Raw genomic sequence first — 21,795 nt, forward strand, 5'->3', positions numbered from 1 at the left:
CTGAGGTCATGGTTAAAATTGTATAGGGGTGTGTGTTTGAAGTTGGGAGCTTATTTTCAGTATCTGTAGGAGATGGAGTTGTAGCATTATAACTAAAGCTACGAGTATGTCATGGAGGTCGCAGAAGTCACGAAATCCGTGACTTCCAGAGATCTCTGACATTGGGGCCCTGCAGCAGCCCAGCCCCCACTGTCAGCAGGGGGCCACAGCTCCCTGACACTGCATGCAATGGGACAGGGTGCAGGACCCTCCTCCCTCTCCATTTTGTCAGGGATGTTTTTAGTAAAAGTTAGGGACAGGTCACGCTTCTGTGAATTTTTGTTCGTTGCCCGTGACCTGTCCATGACAAAATCGTAGCCTTAATTATAACTATTCTATTAACTTGTGTGTAAAAGGAGATATGGTTGCTCATACTTAAGTGCTTTCTAAGGTAGGGGATTCCAGCCTTGATCAATTGAGATGGCAAAATGCATGGAAATATAATCAGTAATCACTAGAAGTGAGATTTGAACATAAGAGCTCCTGTTTTCCAACTCATGTAATTTGCTGTAGGATTGATAGCTTTCTCTCTCTCCCCTTCCTCCTTCCCATCATGTTGGTGTATTTATAAGCAGTAACTTAACTGCAGGAACTACCCCCCAAAAAAGACTTTGAAGCGATATTGCCCTAATCAGCATATACAGAAGCAAAAATCAGGTCCCAGATGCCAAAATCGATGCCAAAAAGGTGACTTCCCTTTCAAATATTTTTAAGTAGTCATGTCTGACATCTTATTATTCTATGTGTAATTAACCCAATCTATACCACACCATACCATACCAAACCAACATGTGTGAATTTTAATTTGTTTCTTTGCCATTCTTGCAACATTTCTTAACAATAAGTGTAAATGACTTCAGCCTTAACTTTGACATTGCTACTGTTCCCCCTTATCTAGGGAAGAGGAAGAGAGCTGTTTGTCCATTGAAGATAGATTGGTGAGCTGGAATGGTTCACCTACCATACGGTTAGATGATATAAATACCTAGATAATTGGAAACGTAACATTGAATGTGTTGGTCAGCTTGAAGAATACCTGTTTCCATTGCAGCCTCCTTGAAGGCATTCTATAGAAATGTCCTGAGTGAGTACTACTGTTTTCCTCAGGACCACTGAACCCCAAAATATTTTGATTTGCTTGCCAATCAGTTAGGGCACACCACTTTTTTATTTAGTTTACTTTGTTGGGTTTTAAATAGGATTAAGTAGTAAGTAGAATGGATTTTTAGCATTGATCACTTTTCTATTTTCATTTGCAGCTGACTGAAATGGATTAATTCTTAATAAACTATTCTGACATCAAAATTTACATTTGCTCAGAGTTTTCTGTGTCATTAACATTTTTCATTCCCTGATTGTTAGCTTTGCTTACTTCCCAACAGTAGAAACTACATGTTTGGTCTCAATGCAAGTTCATTCCGAATGTTTTTGCTATGAAATATCCAATAACATTTTGTGCAAACAAAGACGATTAATATAGACGCACAGTTGGGGGGGGGGGGGTAAAAAGATCTGTCTACCATGACGGTTTTTTCCTCTGAATAACAGAGCAAAGTGAGAGCTGCTGCTTCTCCCAAGGCCAACCAGCTGTTCATCATTCAAGCTGGCTCATGTAGTGCCTTGTGTCATAAATATAAAGGGAAGAGTAACCACCTTTCTGTATACAGAACTATATAAAATCCCTCCTGGCCAGAGGCAAAACCCTTTCACCTGTAAAGGGTTAAGAAGCTAGGATAACCTCGCTGGCACCTGATCAAAATGACCAATGAGGAGACAAGTTACTTTCAGAGCTGGAGGGGGGGATTCTGTTTTGTTTAAATAGCTGATAAAATAAGTTGTGCTGAATGGGATGTATATTCCTGTTTGTGTCTTTTTGTAATTTAAGGTTTTGCCTGGAGGGATTTTCTATGTTTTGAATCTGACTACTCTGTAAGGTATTTCCCTTCCTGATTTTACAGAGGTTTTTCTTTTACTTTTTCTTTAATTAAAATTCTCTTTTAAGAACTGATTGCTTTTTCATTGTTCTTAAGACCCAAGGGTTTGGGTCTGTGTTCACCTATGCAAATTGGTGAGGATTTTTATCAAGCCTTCCCCAGGAAAGAGAGTGTAGGGCTTGGGGAGATATTTTGGGGGGAAGACGTCTCCAAGTGGGCTCTTTCCCTGTCCTTTGTTTAACACACTTGGTGGTGGCAGCATAAGGTCCAAGGACAAAAGGTAAAAGTTTGTACCTTGGGGAAGTTTTAACGTAAGCTGGTAAGAACAAGCTTAGGGGGTCTTTCATGCATGTCCCCACATCTGTACCCTAGAGTTCAGAGTGGGGAAGGAAACTTGACACCTTGTTTGTAAATAAACATGCAAACTAGATCTTCTGAAACATTTCTTTTAGCTATATTACCCTCTTTTCCTTTATTAATTGCTTTAGTTAAGAAATGGAAAGTGTTCCTTTAACTTATACTTTTGTCATGGTAGCCATGTTAATTTACTTGATAAAAAACAATGGTGTGCTACAATGCAAAAGTTCTTTTAATACTTTTCTTAAAAGGTGACCACTAGCTAAGCTGCAAATGCTTAGAGGCAAGCTTTCAAATCAGTACATGGACATGACTCTTATTGATGAGAGCTGCATGGTTAAATGGCATTGTCCTCCTATGAAACTTATCTTTTAGTTCCTTGTCTCCCTGGATGCATTTTCTTGTGATTCACACCTGAGTTTGAGTTCCTTTTCACTCTGGAGGCAACCAGAGCAAGCATGTCTGAATGATAGAAGTGTTAATAGGGATGTTAGTGGTACTGGGGGAAACAGGCATGGAAAGTGCTGTCAGAGCAGCTTTAGCTGCCTTCATATAAACCTATATTAAAACCCACTTTGGAAGATCACAGGAAGTGAGTATATCTCCAGGGCTACAAAATTCCTAGGCAAAAGAGGTTTGAGCAACAGATAGGAAAAGAAATACTTCTTCTAAGAACTCTCCTCCATCTTCCATAAAGCACCCTCAACTATCTATTTCAAACTTTTTAAAACTTATGCTCTTCTCAGAGAGACCCTATTCACTGTGAAAGTGATCTGCCTGACTTAAACTGGTTCTCAAAAAGGACAACCTAAAAAGGCAATGAATGCATCACTTGAAAGTCGGATATGAACAGACTATATGTTTCAGAAAAAGAGAGCAGTCACGTAAGATGCATGCTGCGGTAAAGTCCTTTCCATTCCAGCCTTGCGAGGTCACATAGATAGAAGCATTACTTGTGGGAGGGAGGGAGAAACTGCTATGTCAAACTTCTGTAGACACATTTCAGTCTTCAGCTGCCTTATACCTGTTTCTCCAGAGTTGTTTTGCCTTGGTGAAAAGAATTAAAAGGATGAAAAGGTTAGGTCATCTTTTGAATAACATTTCCATCACGTAAAGCCCCTGAGGATACTACGAGATTTTCTGCAGGAGCATGAGCTGTAAATGATATTTCCAGAAGGTAACAGGCTCTACACCTAGAGGAAGGCTGCACAGTACAAGCAAAATGATTGGTCACATCTGTTTGAACTATTTGAATCTAAGAATAAGGCAGTAGTCAAGAGAGAGTTGGAAAAAGAGAAGCTTTCCCTACCATTTTAACAAAATTCAACCCTATCATAATTTCAGGTCTGAAGAGGATTTATAACTCTTTTTTGTGGTACTCATCTTAGCACAGCACACAATTAATTTATCCTCCTGATGCTCCAGTGAAAGTTGTATTGAAAGCTTGAAGCTTAAAAAACACAGACACACAAGCTGTTCTGCTGGGAAGGGTATTCCTGTTTAAGGCTAGTAAATCTGCAGGGGATGTGAAAATGCCTTAATTTGTCACAGCCTTGTTAAACTGGCACGTAACACAATTTCTTTAGGTGATTTCCCAGTGCCACTCTTCGGAAAGCTGTATACACTTTCTGGATTTGTGTTCCTCTTAATCTCATCCCCTCCCTTCATTCAGTTCCTATTTTCTTCTTTAAGAAGTGCTGACTTTTACATTAGCAGTGCAATTGTGAACTTTAAACACCAGGATAGTGAAGTCTATAGGCAGATTTTCATAATACAGTCCAATGTCTGTTCTTGCTCTTGTAAACTAAAATGTTTGAAGTTTCCTTTTGAATTCTAATTGCACATTGTGCTTACTTTTAAGTGTCTCTCTTGTTTTCGTAGGGCTCTAGAATTGACTATTGCAAACAGTAGTAAGGAAGGGTTCTATTTGCAATAGTACAGCTGAGTCGGTGAGCCTGGTTACATCCTTGTTCTATGTATATCCATGTCCTCCTATGTAGACAAGTCAAGAATTCAAGCTTTAGCATCAGTATTGCTGATTTTTAGTTGTCAAATAGCTCTAAACTGCTATTAGAAATAGCAAATAGCTCCCTGTATGTAGGTGAGAAGCTTTCATATTGCAAGTCACTGTTGTGGAAGTTCTTTACATTTCCAAAGTTTTAGCCTGGTTATGGAATATGGTCAAGATCCTGTTTACACTAGAAACTGGAATGCTACTGTAATTTCTTGACTGTTTGTAGTGTAGGTGAGACTTTTGTCTTACCTACTGAAGCTAATCTTTGTGTAATAACTTGACATACTGAATATTACATATTGGCTTATGATCTCCTGAGCCTATGAAATGCAGATGCCTGTGGTTAATTAATATTTCCTACATGTTCTGAGAACTGCAGTTCTGAACACACATCTTATGGGGGAAAACGCATTAGTCTGTACTCTTTTGATTGAGAATACTGAACGTGGTAGATGCCGACAAGTTTCTTCAACCATCTTATGGAAATGTAGGATTTTTCCTTCTCCTTCAGGATGTTTTGCATGAAGTAAAACCCTATTTAAACAAGATTTATCAATAGAAATATTTTTTTAAATAGTATGCACAGTATATCTACTCTTAAATTGCACAAAAGGTAATCTAAATGGGTACCATCTGTCAGACCTAGACACTAGTGTCAAAGTATGTGGTGGTGGTAATCTTCTCGGGTATCTCAGCCCTTTCATACTCCCACGACCCCAGCTGATCATCTGATATTGATGTTAACTTCACTAGAACCCCAGGGATCCTACCTACACAAAGGTATCTGTATGGGTATCCGCTTTGAAGGGATATTGCTGCTGTTCTGGGCAAACAGTTTTAGGATCAGGTTTTTCCTGTATCCCTTTTAGAACTTAAATTTCTTCTGGAGGTGTATCCACAAAAACACAGCTAACAGTTGCCTCAACCCATATTTGCACCTTCCACCCCTAGGTAGGTAGTCTGCTCTTGTGGTAAATCTCTTTAAAATGTTCTCACCTCCTTCCAAGGCTATGTCTACACTAGCCATTTCTGCAGAAAATCTTCCCACTGTTACTAACATGGCACAGATGTAAAAAATATGGTGGTTAAAATGTTGGCAGCTGTCTGGTGCCTTGTGCATACTATTACTTGAACCGTTGCTACCACCAGTGGAGCTGCAATGATGGGACCTTTTCAGAAAAAGGTTAGTGAAGCCAGGAGGACAATAAATGGTTTTGCCTAAAGGTGTTGCCTTGAAAACAGTTCATCAGAATTGACTGAACAGTCTGTTGCTGTGGGATCTTGGTGTCACGAAAATGGCAGAATGAAGTGAAAGTATAGTATACTTCATGTACGCTTATAGCCACCGTTAGCCACGTGAGGCAGAAGCAGCAATGTCCTCTGAAAAGTTGTGATGCACCGAAGCTTGAAGCACAAGCAGCAGTGAGGTGAGTATGGCCACAGGAACCAGTCACTGCCCACAGAACCAATTCTCTTATTTGTTCATCTGTCCAGAGGGAGGTGAAGTGAGGTGGGAGGCCACTGGGTATAAACCTAGGGGTGAGATGATGTGATTAATGTGTTGGAGTTAGTTTTCCCCCGTCAGTGAAAGTATCAAATTTATAGATGAAAGGTTAAAAGCAGCGGATGTGTGGATGAGGTTTGAAGAGCAAACAGCATTGAGGGTGCTAGATATCAAAAACACTTTCGGGAAGATAAAAATTTGAGGACTGGGTTGTAATGTAAAGGCAATGAGTCTGAATGCAACACATTTTTTACCCTTTATTTTATCCTAGTCATTTGTCTCCTTAAATTGTAAGTTCTGGGGCAGGAAGAGACCTGTTGTGTACGTGAAGCACCTAGTACACTTCTGGGTACTTGCATTAACGTTTTCTAACTTGAGTAGTTGGTAGAGGAAAAGGGTCAAACTTCTTCAAAGTAGCAGCAGTACCTGACATCTGTTCCATCAAGTAAACATAAATGAAGAGCTTTTGTCTGCAGGTTCCTAAACATCTGCATTTTAATCCACTTGTCCGCTAGTCGTATTAACCATAGATCTGCATATGGTATAGTTTCATTACAATATTTGCAAAAAGAAAAGGAGGACTTGTGGCACCTTAGGGACTAACAAATTTATTTGAGCATAAGCTTTCGTGAGCTACAGCTCACTTAGCTCACGAAAGCTTATGCTCAAATAAATTTGTTAGTCCCTAAGGTGCCACAAGTACTCCTTTTCTTTTTGCGGATACAGACTAACATGGCTGCTACTCTGAAACCTGTCAGTACAATATTTGTCTTGCTTGCTGGGGAGGTGGTATAGTCAGGGGACTTCAGAAAAGTTCCCTTTAAGCCTCCATGCATGTGCAAATACGACTTTACTTCACATGTTTAAAGCATCTGTAATAGCTCTCTCTAAATCTGTAATAGCCTTTCATATTACTTGAACAAATTCATATTCTACACCCTCGGCTCAACAGCTGTGTTTGTGGTCTGTTCTGAGTCGTATAATGCTAGTTCAGAAAGCTGTCTTTCACAATAAAGCAATTGATCCTCTCATGGACAGTGCACAGTGTTTGTCATTATTTTCATGTGTATTGAAATGCTTTCAGAAGTACTCGCATGACCATGTAAGTGTGGAATTTTTTTGCTGTTGTAATGCAAGAATGGAGAAATCTGTCTTCTGTAAAGACTGTCTGTCTCATTCCAAAGCTCACTGTTTCCTAGTACTGAAAACTTCATTATGACAATTACGTCTGCTACTGTATATGTTTTCTGCTCTGATAATTGAAATAAACTGTGCCCATCTTACAAGTGGGATAAGTAGCGGGGAGTGGGGAGGGAAGCTTTCTCAAGAGGTTTTCGGTGCAAATGCCCTGATGACATATTACCATCAGGTAGTTAGGGTGGCGAGTAACGGCCACTCTTCAGAACTCTACAATGCTTATTTCAAAGAACAAGACTAAATAGATGAATGTTCCCCTTTTAAAATCCATTGTAACACACACAAACTATTGATGGTTTTTATTAAGTTGCCACCGTGGAAGGACTGTTACCAAACTTAAATGGTGTCCGCCGACTTTTTCTTTTTTCTTTTTCTTTTTTTTTAAAGGGTTTTGCAAGAGTCAGATATTCACAAAACATTTATCTGCCTCTCGCCATGTCGTCACCAGGCACCGACTTGTTCAGTCAGATGCTTGTGGACACTCCAGGATGTCAGCTGAGAATTTGTCAGCCAGTAGACTTTTACTAGCTCTCCGTTGGCATCAGGACTCTGTTATTGCTAGTACTAAGATAGGGACATAGAAATTGCGATACTGGATTAAATCTGACCCATGGTCTGTCTAATATAGTAGCCAGGTTCCCTCAGTGGCCAATCCAATAAGTTTCAAAAGAAGATTCAGTAGCTTTAGAAGAAATTAAAAGTAGACTGCTGAAGGGACAGTGGAATATATGAGAGAAAATGAGGATTCTTCTTTGAAATAGCTGTCTTCCTGTTTTCTTAATCTTGTTTACATTAACTAGGAGTGAACACTGTCACTCTGTGATTAATCCAGTGAGCTAACAAAATATAAAATTTTGGTAGTAGACAAAACTTAATCTCACATAATTTAGTAAGGGGGAAAAATTCTTGGTCTGAGTTCCACTATTTCTTCCCTATCAGTTTCTTCTTCCTTATCACTTCTCCTTCCTCCTTGCCCCATTGCTTTTCAGTTCTACCCTTTCTTTAGTTCCTTTTATCACTTTTCGGTTTGTTTCCCCTCTATCAAATAATAATAAAAAATTGTGTAATGATATTCAGCAGAGCGTTAACCCCATACATTTACAGCCAGGCCAGCTGACTTGTATTTAATATAGGAAAAGCTACACTAATATGAAATACAAGAATCATTTAAATTAAATGTTGGCATCTGTGAGTGTTGCATCCTAGATCTAGTGTCTGTCCCTAGTTCACAGCCTGTGGCTGGTTTTAGTGAAAATCCAGTTGTCTTTTTCCTGGAGAATAGCTTTGTTCTTGGCTGACTAAAATGTTGGCTCTCATTAGCATTTTGGGATGTGACTTCACTGTTAATATATACTTTTATTTCTATAAATACTTTCAAAATTTTATGTTCAGTATTTCAGAGGTTTTTCTTACACAGCTTCAAAAGAGTTGAAGATGTGAAGCATTGGATAGACTTTCTCCCCTTCTCCATGGGTTAATCGGCTTTGTTAGTGTTAGCATACTAAAGAACTTTCCATCTTACAATTTCCACTGATTAAAACATACAGAAAGTTTTCACTCATAAGTACACAACCTGTTTTCCTTTTTTCCTTAGTTTTCTTTTCTTTTTTTGGAGAGTCGGAAGCAGTAGTAGTGGTTTCTATCTGTTTACCTTTGAATCATTCTAGGTGTAAATTATATTGCGGTAGTGGCAAGGAAACCCCAGTAATGGACCAGACCCCTTGTGCTAGGGATTGTACAAACACATGACCAAGACAGATTGTCATCACTTTAGGGCAAAGACTAAGTAAAGGCTTCTGCAGTTGATTGAGAGAGAAGCGGGCTAAGCTAATGAGATCTTAGTCAGTTGTGCTTTGCCGATTTCTCCATGAATAACTTTTGTACTGAAACACTAGTTTGGCTGTTGCTGGCTGATATTCTGATGCACTAGAGTGATTCCAGGATGGCAGTATGTAACTAATTGCGACACATAGCAAGACAGGGTTCTCGGGCAGGGTTTCCCAAATTGTGGTACATGAGCTTAATGTTCCATCAACTCTCTTCACAGCAACTCTTTTTAAGAAGGTGGTATATGAATCAATAAAGTATGAGACCTGCTGTTCTAGCAAAAACACTGAGCATAAATAAATGGTCTGCTCTTGATCATCAGGTGTCATCTATGAGCCTTACTGTTCAGGGTTTCAGAAATACTTAGTATATGCAGCACTGATGTGTTAACAGAGGATTCCTCAGCCAAGGGACAAATGGCTCTTGTCTTGTACTAATCTCAGCTGCAGGTATGGACTAGGCCATTCCTGTACAGGGTAGGAAGCCAATTAATGCCCTGTTCATAGAATTAACGAGTTAAGGTGCTGACTGGAAATGGAGATACTGAAATAGAGGGTTTGGGCTTTCTGCTCTCTTAATTTCTTCAATCCCTATCATCTAGTAAATATCACAGCAAATAGTTTGTACATTTTCATGTGAAACTGATACACTCAATCTTCCCCAAGAATTGAGGGAATGCCTGTACAGCAACAATCTACAGTGGATCTTCTGTGAATCTCTGGTGCTCTGCTATTCAAATTAATTTTCTATAACTTGTGTTGGTTGCTATTTGTTTAAAGCTTCAGATGAGTTATGTCTACTTTTCTTTAAAAATACTTGGTTCCAAATGAAACACTGGATTTTGCCTAGTTTACGCTTGGTCTTTTAAATGTGGTGGTTTGGTTACACTCCTTCCACCCTACTCGTTTATAATATTTTAAACTGTTAAGCAATTAGGTCTTATGGGGTGTGTTGTGTTTTTTTTTTTTTGGTTTTGTTGTTGTTCTTTGTTGTGGGGAACCCCTCTTGTTTGTTCTTGATGGGCTTTTGTTTTCAAGTAATTACCATGTACATCAATTCTCATGGTAGGGCTTTTCTCCTCTCCTGAGACTGGGGGCAGGTACCATTCTGTTAACTATGCTTATGACATTGAGAAGCTCATTAGGACAATTTCTTTGAGAGCTGTACATAGTGAGTCTAAGCATGATCCATCATTACACTTTCCTGTTCAATTACTGGTTTTCATAATAGGGAGTTCAGGGATTAGGAGAGTTGTTAAATGTGTTCTCTGATGGCTGCTACTCTGAAACCATTCTATAGAGAAACATTACATGTTCTCTCTTCCAGCCAGAGAGCAGGAGGTAAAAAGATTGCACTTTTTTAATCTAAAGCAAGCCCTTCCTCCTTCATACTAGTGTAAAAAACTGTTCCCCTGCTTTTCTACAGCAAGAAGAAAGGGAAACAAAAAAGATATGGGCAAAGAGAAGCCTTTTGGAGAAACAGGTCTCTCCATCTGAGCCATGTATTCTCTCAATTTGTAGAGGCTCTTGACATATAAGTGTACTTCCCTCATGCTGTCCCTCTGGGCTCTCTAGCATTCCTCCCTCCCCCGCCTCTTCCATCCTTTACACAGCTTTCCAGACTGTTGTTGGGGAGGCAATTTTGAGCCTACTAATTTACTCACCCTGACCCCCACCACCTCTTCTGCTGGGCTCTTTTCTTTCTACAGGAGCTCCGTTTCCTGCTCTCTAGCTGTTTCCACCACATATAGGGGCTCTGTCTAATCTGAGCCAGCAGCTCTGACTGTACAGCTGACAGGCCCTGCATCTAATCCTCTGCTTTCTGCTGAATCTTGACATTTGTTCTTTTTTCCCCATTCTCCATCCCAACTTATTCCTTGCTTTCCCTTACTCCAGAGTGACCTGGCCAGAAACTTACTTTTGCTACTTCACTATTGGAGTCCCTCTTCCATAGCTCTCTGTCCTTCTTCTTGCAGTGGCTTACCTAGGGTCACCAAGGGAGTCAGACCATTTTAGGGGAACCCTGCATCTTTCCAGAGCAGCTGCCACTCAACTATGTGTACCCTAAGGCAATGTCTATCAGGACTAATTCCTTAGCTGTCAACAGAAGCCTCGTAGTACTGGATTCCCTAGACTAGTCAGAGTGATCTTAAAACTATCTCCAAAGGGCACACAGAGAAAAGGACTTGGTACCTTAAGACAGTCAAGACCATTGAAGGGTAATTCTTTATTCCTTAGCTTTTCCTTCAGATGGACCACACCAAGAATAATCCATCATTCCCAAAGATTCTCACCCCTCTTCTAAGGTCCCTTTTATGCAGATCACCAAACTGTTCCACACATGATGAAGTTTGAAAGGTCATGGCTGATTTCCTAGGCTTCCTACCTGATGCTGTAACATGGAAAAGAGATAAGACACATGATGAGAAAATTACTTATTGGTAATCTTGAGTTGTCTTTCTCTTCTTCACTCCATGGCTTTTCCTGGTCTAGAAATATTCAGTCTGATTAAAAAGAGACAATGCTCTCTTTTTTGGGCGGTAGCGAATTGCCTAATTGTTTACCTCCTGCTTCCTGATTGCAGTGATTTTCACTGTAGTAACTATAGTAGCCTACTAGATCTATTACCTCATGGGAAAGCCTTAACAGCTTCATATCTAGATTAAGTTCTTTGCCTGGAAATTGTGTTGCTCATTTGAGCTGGGAGCTTGACAACTTCAGTCACTTCATCTGATTCATTGACACTGCAGGGGGAGTTTGCCATATTCTCTGCGTTACTTAAATTTGATAGGGCTACAACTTGATAGTTAATTGCATGTACTTTGTGGACACCTATGCTGCTTCCCTCCCTCTTCAGATATTTTATAGGCCCCCAACAGATTGCTGCCACACTTGACACTGTGGTGCCCCCTGAGGGGGAGAACTGAGAATTACTTTTTCTCCCTTAATTACTTGGCTTCCTAAGAGATGTTTTAAAAAATAATTACATTACACTTTACATGGATGATACCTGTGAAGTTCTGTAACAAAACAAAAACCCTAATAAATGCCATTTATTTCCTATAGAAGTGAAAATTTCTAGTGGGATTTCTGTGGAATAGTATTTAAATTCCAGGAGAATAAATATCTGCTCTGGTCTCATGGCTGAAGTTTGCGGGGTATCATACATGGATAAGAAATGTACCTTTTTACACTAGTTCAGTACACACTCAGTTTGAAAAAACAATACCCATGACAATCTATAAATCGGTAGCATTCAAATATCTGGTAGCACTGTGAAAACTTAACATCACAATTCAGAGATCTGTCTTTAGTACAAGCCATGAATGCTAAACAGCCACAAGGTGTTGAGGAGGGCTAGATGCATCCTTTAAGATAAGTCATCAGATGTCTGTGTAATAAAACTTTGGTGTGAACAGCATGTGCCATGTTAATTTTAGATGTAAAGTGAGTAGATTTTTTCTTTTATCGGTCTTTTGTAGGAACTGGAGACATTGTTGCTGTCATGATTACAGAGTCCAAGGTAAAGGAGATCCTAAATTACTTGGAAAAGAACATCTCTGTCCTGATGGCAATAGCAGTTGGTGCCCGTGTTCCTCCAAAGAATTTTAGTCGTGGCTCTCTAGTCTTTGTGTCAATATCATTCATCGTTTTGATGATAATTTCATCAGCATGGTTAATATTTTACTTCATCCAGAAGATCAGGTACACAAATGCACGTGACAGGAACCAGGTAAGATGCCCCTTGTTTCTCTCTATTTAGATGTTTTTATTTTTATATATTGCTTTAGTTAACTATCAGATCATATACATAGGAATTATACTATGCTATTAACAATGAACCCTGTATTCCGAAAGAGTGTATACCAATGGAGGAAAATTTTATCTAGCAGATGCTTGCTATGATGAGTAACAGTCATAAAAAATCTCCATACAAAAAACAGGAAGGAATACTATTCGATACTATAAGTTACTCTAGTTGATTGTCATTGCACGTTCTTTATTATTGGGCCACAAAATGAAGTGTGATTGACTTTTTCAAATTATTAGTCTGAGAAAGTAAATCCTGGGTTTTTAGAAATCCATCACTCTTAGCCTGAGAAAGTGAAAGTGAACTGCTTGAGCTGTGCGTAATAGGATATAATGAAAATCCTAAAGAAAGAATGCATCTCCTTATGATTATTCTTTAGTTTCTTGAATCTGCTCATTAATGAATATGGAGTTATTTAAAGTGAGAAATTCCTTCCTTTAGAACTCTAAACAAAAATGACCCAGTGTTATAAACTGATGTGTAGTGCAATAAAATATTTTCTGCTGCTTCAAGTAGTGTCCCAATGGGTGCTGTACTGTAGTTGTATCTGAGACCCTGCACTGCTGATCGGAGAACTTTGGTGGTAGTGTTTGTTCAGCCTGCGCATGCGCTGCCATGAGGCAAACCAGCACTGTGCCAGCAAACCCTCCTCATTTCCTTTTCAGCTGCCCCTGGTGAGAGACGGAGCTTTAGCTATTCGTTGGCGGATCATTAATCTCTTTAGAAGTGCTAATCTTTAGCTATTTTTAAGCTTCTTTTCTTTCTTTACTCCATTTATCTTTTATTTGGCCGTTGCCCAAAACAAAAAAGACTTCATTCTTTCCTCAACCATCTGTCTGGGGACCCCCCCTTGGACGGGGTATTTCCAGCTCTCCAGGGTTCAAGAAGTGTCTCAGTTGCAAGGAATCTATTCCAGTGACTGATGGACACTCAGTGCGTCCGCTGCCTGGGAGAGGAGCACATCCCACAGAAGTGTGGTTTGTGCCAGCAACTGAAGCCCAGATCCAGAAAGGATGGAGAACTGAGGCTCAAACTCCTACTCACAGAGGCAGCCCTTCAATCATCAGGACCCCGGATGGCGAAAAACCTCACCACAACCCTCTACTTCTAAGGGAGGTGAACCCAAAGATGTCCATGAGCCACTCGCACAAGGCCTCTAAGAAAAGGACCATGAGTCCCCACAAAGACCCCTGATCGAGGTAAAGACTATCTCCAGCTTGATTGTCTGTACTGCTTGCACCAAAGCTTTCTAAATCCACTACTCAGGGCTCGCGCGGTACTGCCCCAACAGAGCGTGTGGGGTTGCCTAAGGACACAATGGGCACAGGCAAGGAACCATCAGTACTGTCTGGTGCGACAAACATAGAAAATCCACCTGGTATGGACATAAACATCATACTGCCTGTGGCACGCCAGGCCTGGACGGACCATACTACCAGGACCATCTGACTGACTCCTTTGGTGCAGGCATCTCAGTTCCGACAACCACAACTGGTTACTGACACCTTCAGCACCACCAGTCTTCTGCTACGCGATGGATCTCTTGGTGTCTGATGTGCTGGATTCGCCTCTGGTCAGTACCAGCGCCCCTCTACCGAGTTCACCCAGAGCTCCTGACTCACCAGCAACCTCATATCATGCACTACCCTTCTCATCCACTGAGTCAGAAAGTGAGCAAGAGGACTTGGTTTCCCATTGCTCTTCTCACCCTCCGTATAGTGCCTAATTCCACCATGGACCACAACCATACCATCCCCCGATCCACAGCCTCCCTCGTATGGACAGGCTTGGTACCAACCACCTGGTCCCTCCCCACCCTCGCAATGGCCCTACGGTGATCCCTGACAGGCTCAAAGACAAACATGCCTCCCATAGCGCTAGTGTGGCCTATCAACAACTGAGGAGACATCCTCCTTCAGCTGCTGCATCAAGGGCATCTGAGCTCCCTGAACTGATGGGGGAGGAACAAGAGGCTGAAGCCAAGGAGGAAGTTACCCCTCAGGCTAATTTCTCATTGTCATCACCAGATGAGACCATGATGCTCCCTCCACCATCAATGGCAGATGACTTTAAAGTATTTCAGGATCTGGCCCAGCAGGTGGCAGAGGCACTACAGATGCCACTAAGGGAGGTGACTGAGTCACACCACAAGCTATTGGACATCTTACATTCTTCTGCCTTGTACAGAGTAGCCCTCCCTATTAATGAGGCACTCTTGGACCCTGCCAAAATCATATGGCAGACCCCCACATGGGTCCTGCCAACATGTAAGCAGGCCAACAAAAAATATTACATGCCAGCGAAAGACAGTTTCTCTTCTCCTACCCACCTCCCAATTTGATCACAGTGGATGTGGTTAACTCAGAAGGTCCCAGCACTATTTCACATCCAGCCCTACATTTGAATCACCCTCTTGAAATAGTAATGGTCTAATAATGTGATCACAGTCAAAAAGAGAATTAAAAGTATTTGGCATGCTCTAAATAGACCTCAGAATCATAGAAAGAAATATAGGACTGGAAAGGACCTCAAGAGATCATTAAGTCCAGTCCCCTGCATTAAGACAGGACCAAGTATACCTAGACCATCCCGGACAGGTGTTTGTCTGTCCTGTTCCTAAAAGGTCCCAATGATAGGGATTCCACAATCTTCCTTTGCATATGTCTACTTCACATTGTAAGCCCAGGGTTAGTGGGACTGGAATCCGCTGACTTGTGTTAGAGAACCCAGGACTTGAGCGTCTATGCTGATTGTTAACCCTGTGTTCAGAATTTTCTAACCTGGGGCTCTGGCAACCACACAGCAGCACGCAGACCTGAGTCAAACAAACCATACCCCAGATTCCCAAGCACTCTCCCGAAATGTGGCCTCTCTAGCCCTTTGACCATGGTGCATAGTGGAAAACTTTACTGCCCACGTTGCATGTTTCAGGAAGTTTGAACAGCCTACCAACACATCCTGCTGAGTAATCACTTTGCTATGTGCGCTTCCAGCTATCAGAGCGAGCAACATGGAGGAAGTGCCTCTTGAAGAACTTCCCTTGATTGAGCTTTCACCCTTGTCTCATGAAGCAGGCAGAGCTCCTGTGACATGCTGGTGGACGTTTCTGCAGTGTTTTCTGACCCACCAAAGGCACTTGACATACCTTATGATGGAGGAGGAGGAGGAGGAGGTGTACCTAGGCATGGTAGACTCAAAACTGTCCGATGCTGTTCATGACACTCTGTCTAGTTGCTGATGCCCCCTATGTAGACCAGCACTTCTGGAACAGTGCCACAAGCACAGACTGGTGGGATCACATCATCATGCAGTTGGATGAAATGTGATCTAATCTAAGACACTAAGGGCCTAATTTTCATCAGATAGTCTCCATATATGCTTGAGCTCTTCGGGTGCACTAGGACCTGTGTATAGACAGGATGGATTTTCTCATCCAGTGTGTGCAAGTGTTAATGTACAAGGATGTGCACCTGCAGTTACACATGCCTAAGCAGAAAATGAGTTGAGGTTCAATTGAAAATCAAGCCCTGATACTTCCCCAAGAGCACTAGCTAATTTCATGTGATTTCAGTGCATCTCATCAAGTTAGTGTGGTGTTCTATTTCAGTCAAATGTAGCATGTGTGTACTAGGAGTTCCCAAGAAGTTCCTTGGTTCTAAGGATTGCTGGTCATCTGCTGAGCTATTGTAGGGTCATTGCAGGCCTGATAGTCACATAGCACTCTCTCCTCATTTGCAACTACTAAATAGCTTTTTAAAAAAAATAGCAAAACGGCATTGCTTTTCTAACATTATTCTTCCCTGTAAGCAATTGCTGGTGATGCCACAGAGCTGTTATGAGATTGCAAATAGAATGGTTGGTAATTCATGAGACACTGTAAGACGTTATCCTCCTTATGAAAAAGTTTTGTGACCACAGTTCTACTGGACTTAAAAGTCCAGAGATGCAGCTGGACAGAATTCTCTATATTGACCATTACAGAGTGACCTGAAGAATGATGGCAGTTGGTAAATTAAAAACAGAATTTACTGCCCACGTCATTAAGAGATGTAATTATGTAGGCTCAGTGTCTGATTTGACATTCTGAAAGCTGCCCGAGGACATTCAGACCAAGAAATGAGTCATTAAAGGTCCAGTCCTCTGGGGAGTTGAGTGCCTTCGGCTTTTACTAACTTCATTGGGTCCTGTACTCGGCACCTGACAGTGATTTTCTATAGTTCCGAAAAGCTGATCCTGAAACAGTTATTTTAAAGAAAACATAGCCCTTATTTACTATCCTAGTTAGTGGACTGAGAACTGATTAACTTCATAATGCACTACACTTCTACAGTGCACTCTGTATAGATTGTCAAAGTTCACTCCAAACACTAAGGAATTAATCCTGTAATGTTCCTGTGAGTTAAATAAGTATCCACATTTTCTAGCTAAAGAAACTGAGGCACAGAGACTAAGTGATTTGCAGTAACTTCTTGTGTGACCTTTGGGAAAGCCCAGAGTAGTAGACAAACCTGTATTGTGCTTGAAGCTATATTAGGGCTCCCTTATAGTGATGAGGGTTCTAAAGAACCAAGGAAAATATTGCAAACCTGGCTGATGTCAATGCAGAGAAGGATTCTCATGTAGACTTCATGCCACTTAACTGTGCAGAACGCCTCTGACTCCTGGTATTTCAAAACTCCATGAACCAACTTAGCCAGTCTCTGAACTTTATTGTGCTATTTCTCTTTCACCAATATTTTGTCTATAGTTGTCTGTCTAAATATGGCTCCACTGTAAGAAATTCCTTAGTCACTCATGACAGTTACTCAGATACTAATTGGACTCTGAAAGTGATGGCTTTGTTAAATGGACATGGGGCCTAATGGCCTAATTTTTCTTCATTCTCTTCCTGCTTCTGTTCCCATATACTGTCCCATTTCTTTTATGGGGAAGGATTAACAAGCCTCAACAAATCCTGCGTGCATTCTTCTTGACATTCTCTTTTTCTCCACACTGATGATAGAATTTGCTCTCTCTGTAGGTCCTCAGTTTGTTTTGAAACTCTGAAATTGTTTGGCTATATTCACTACTTAAATTACTCTTGAAAATGATTATTTAAGTCCATCTGTGGTGACTTGCTCTGTGATGCCCCTTTGGATATGTTCCATTAAAAAAAGGACTCCTTAAGGCTCCTTTTGAAGCTCTAACAGCTCTGCTAAATGCTACTTGAACAGTGCCTAAAACAAATGCAAAACTTTTTAAAGCTTCAAAAGTGAGACTGTCTACATTGCGCAGCTTTTAGCGACACGGCTGTCACTACAGCCGTGCCGCTAAGAGGTGCACGACATAGCCACTGTTTGTCATCAGGAAAGAGCTCTCCTGCTGACAAAAATCTTCCATGCCCACCGAGTGGGGTTAGTATTGTCGGTAAGAGAGCTCTCCTGCCGACAAAGTGCTGTTCACACCGGCACTTGTTGTCGTCGTCAAAACTTTTGTCTTTCGGGGGTGTGTGTGTGTTTTTAATATCTCTGAACGACAAAAGTTTTGTCTTTCACTTGCCAGTGTAGACAAAGTCTGACTAAAGATTTCCTTCTCCGTTGTTCCCAGAAATAGTGGTTGTGGTGTGGTAGGCCCTATGGAGACCCTGCAAGTTTTCCTGGGATACGTCATATTTAGGTGTCTACACTGTAACTGGTACTCATCATGGTCCCTTTGGATGTTAAAAATTTAAAGGTAATTAGTACTCTATGGATGTTCCTTGAGTGACAAATTGTTCCCCCTGCATCCCATATATTGCTGTAGGCTTCTTCCCAGTGCAGATGCTTTAAAACAGCGGCTCTGTGGGGGAAGTGCTCTTATGACCTTTTTTACTTTCTTTAGATTTTTTCAAAGGTCAGGAGAAACTTGATGAAATTTTTATGTGGTTTAAAAAGCTCATCTTATTAAAGTTTAATAAGGAGGTGGCAGCAGCAAGAGCTCAATTTGAAGTGCTCAGATATATTGTAAAGGAGAAGCTAGAGCTTTTAGTGATGCAGTAACAGCTAATTTCTGAACTCTGCTGTTTTTAAGCTATTGTGTGTAGAAGCACACTAGCCTTTCTACAGAAATCACTGAAAACAGATGCTGTGTTTCTTAAATAAAAAAAAAAAACATCAAACTGTATGTTACAAGGTGCCTTACAGTTAACCTTGTGCACTTCCACTCGTCCAAAATCATTAAACACCTTTTGTGGTTATTCAGTTTGCCAGTTAGTGATGTCTTTTTCCTTAAGCTAGTATCAGTCATGAGTCTAAAAGCAAAAATTCCATCTACCCAAGGTGTACAAATAGCAAGACTGGGACATACAGGATATTGATTCATCAGAGGGCTTGTCTATATTAGGAATTTTTGCATCAGTGTAAGCACATGGGTGAAAATCAAAAGTGTAGATGGTACAATTTACACTGGTTTCAAACTGGGGTAAGTTCCACTAGTGCAACACATCTATGCTGTTTATTTTCACATTGGTATAAACCCCTAAAGTGCACAACCCCTGAAACTTAATATGATCTCCAAACTGCTGTTAGAGTTACAAGATAGTTAAATGTGAAATGTTGTTAAAGATCAAGCTTGCTCTGTTAGTTTTTTAGATGCCCAAGTTAAATATGAACGTTTCCAAAAGAAAATGAACTCTTATAATATAACTTTCAGTGCAGGTACATATGTATATGTAATTGTCACATGGTTTGAAGGTCCAATCCAGATCAGTGAGAGGTTGTCACTGCCTGCCCTGTAACCCTGGGTGCCTGAAATGTCCTGCTGCTGTAGCTCACAACCTGGCACCAGCCGACAAACCTTCAGGTCACATCCGAAGTGTCTGTGCACTAGACAGCCCTGATCCACAGCCTGTCTACAGCCCCTCTCTGGCTCCCACCAACCTTAGTTACAACCAGCAAGGTGACTCCAACACACTCTGGAAGTTCCCCAAAATGGTATGCTCTGCAATGTCCAGCCCTCTCCTAGACAGTTCAGAGAAAAAATAAGGTTTGCTTGTTCCTTTAAAGAGACAAAAGCACATCAGAGCTTATTAACTTACCGGGGTAAATACACCCTACCCAGAAAACACAGCACTGAGTTGGTTTATAGTAAAAATAAAACACATTTAATAACAGAATATAGGTTAAGTGATGCCAAGTAAAAGGAATAGGGTTAGAAAGGGAGCACAAATAAAAGTGAAAACGCTTGTCTAAAACTTCATCTAGTAAGGTACAGGCTTTGTTCAAGATGTTTTCTCTCACCATTCATTCTTCTTTCCAGCCCTAGCTGACTTTCCCTGTCAGGACCTTCTACAGAAGTACAAGATGCTGTCTTCCTAGGTGAAAAATCTTTGCGTAAGCAGGTTTCTCACCTATATTTAGTTTCCAGAGACTTCAAATCCTTCCATGGTTGAAGAACCCATTTTTCTCAGCTAGCAAGAGCTCTGGCCTCTTGTCTGTCTAGTGATGGTTGCCAAATATGTCTTCTGTCCTTGCTTCTGTCCTCCAAAATGCAGTGACTTTGTTTCAAGAGTAGGATGGCTTCATGTTCTTCTTCCCTGCCTGTGGACTTTCCATCTACCTGTATATAAATAGGGCTTCCATTGTTTTGACTTCACCATGCTTAATTTACATAAGAGTTAGGTACATAGCTGCCTTCTCTCCTTGTTGGGAGGGACTGTGATTGGCCACAAATCTTAAAGCATAGTATTTCCTCATATTGTGTTAATACATACATTTCACAATGATATTAATCACCAGTGTGTCATTAGTTTTCAGAAAAGACCTCACTCTGTACACTTTTATAATACAGTATTATTGTACACAATCAGTTTATTCAGTAATTTATTACTTGAGGTTCAGTCCCATTTATTTATAGACTGGTAACCCTTTGAAATTGATTCTTTTCGGGATCAGCTCTGTTTTTTTCAAGCTCTGAGGAAAGTGACATGAAGTCTGGTGGGAGGGAAGCTCCATGCTCTTTCATCCGTAGCTGGTGATTGCTAAAATGCAAATCGTTCTGTTTCCTGCAATCTACCCTCCCCTTGTTAGCGTGATAGCCCTGTTTACTGCTTATATGTAAACGTACCTTCTTTGTCTCTGCCTCATGACCAGGCTGGGCAGAGCAGCAAACCCATTCCTTTGTCCAGAGCAGACCTGTTTGCCAATTCCCCTTGACATGCCTGGTTTAAACACATTTTAGTTATAATCTCAGCGTATATCCATAACTTTTAATACACATTGTGTACACACATCATGAAAGAATATTAATCAGTGAGATCATTTTCAAATATACAAGGCATATTTTATACAAAGTTTACAGTAGTGTGTAAGGTGTGAATACAGGGGTGCTTAGGATCACAGTAATACCACAACGTATGATTACATACAAAACGTCTGGATTCAAAGAAAGTTCTTTAGGATACAGAGTTATGTGCACAATGGGACTGAACAAAGGTTTCCAGGGCAATATTAATTCTGGCACTTCCTAACTTTTGAGTGCTTGATTCTGCAATTTTAATGTCCTTTTAATGTAATTTTTGGTGTAATGCCCAGTTAAAATAAAAAATTATATCATGGAGAATCATATGGATCACCAACACCATACATGGGTCATAAAGTTGGCATTGGACCTTTAGATTCACAGCACAATCTCTACCACTTGAGCTGATCAAAGTCATAAGCTGTTATCCTCTATATTGACCAGTCACTAGAAGGGAGATGGGACACATGGTTTGCCAGTGGGCTTCATAGTTCTTTGCTAATAGCAGAGTAATGTAGAGACCCAGGACTCCTGGGTTCATTTCCAGGCTCTGAAGGGGAGTGTGCTCTAGAGATAAGACCCTTCTGCCCCTATCTCCCTGTGCTTCTGTCTGCCACATCCTGCTTTCTGCCCCTTCTGGGTCTATCCTCACCCCAGATCCTACCCCTACCATTTCTGACCCCTCTGCATTCCAGTCAGGTTACTTTCTCCTCATCTTCCCTGTATGGTTTCCAGCAAGGGGGAGCACTGAAAACGGGGGAGTTCTCTGTTCAGTGCCAGAGTAGTAGCCAGGAGAAACAGCTGCAATAAAGTCCTGCTCAGACCCTACCCCTAGCAGGAGCATGCTCAGTACATAT

At 40.9% G+C, this 21,795-nt stretch overlaps 1 protein-coding gene across 2 annotated transcripts in view; it reads left to right on the forward strand.

Moving 5' to 3' along the window:
• Positions 1-21,795, forward strand: part of RNF130 (ring finger protein 130) — a 90,055-nt gene that overhangs the window by 30,362 nt on the left and 37,898 nt on the right. For both annotated transcript variants that reach the window (XM_074960351.1, XM_074960350.1), the window contains exon 3: positions 12,354-12,604. In XM_074960351.1, coding sequence (XP_074816452.1) covers positions 12,354-12,604 — 251 coding nt within the window. The remainder of the gene's footprint in view (positions 1-12,353; positions 12,605-21,795) is intronic.

The sequence above is a fragment of the Natator depressus genome, chromosome 8 (genome assembly GCF_965152275.1).
Source record: "Natator depressus isolate rNatDep1 chromosome 8, rNatDep2.hap1, whole genome shotgun sequence".
Taxonomy (NCBI): Eukaryota; Metazoa; Chordata; order Testudines; family Cheloniidae; genus Natator; species Natator depressus.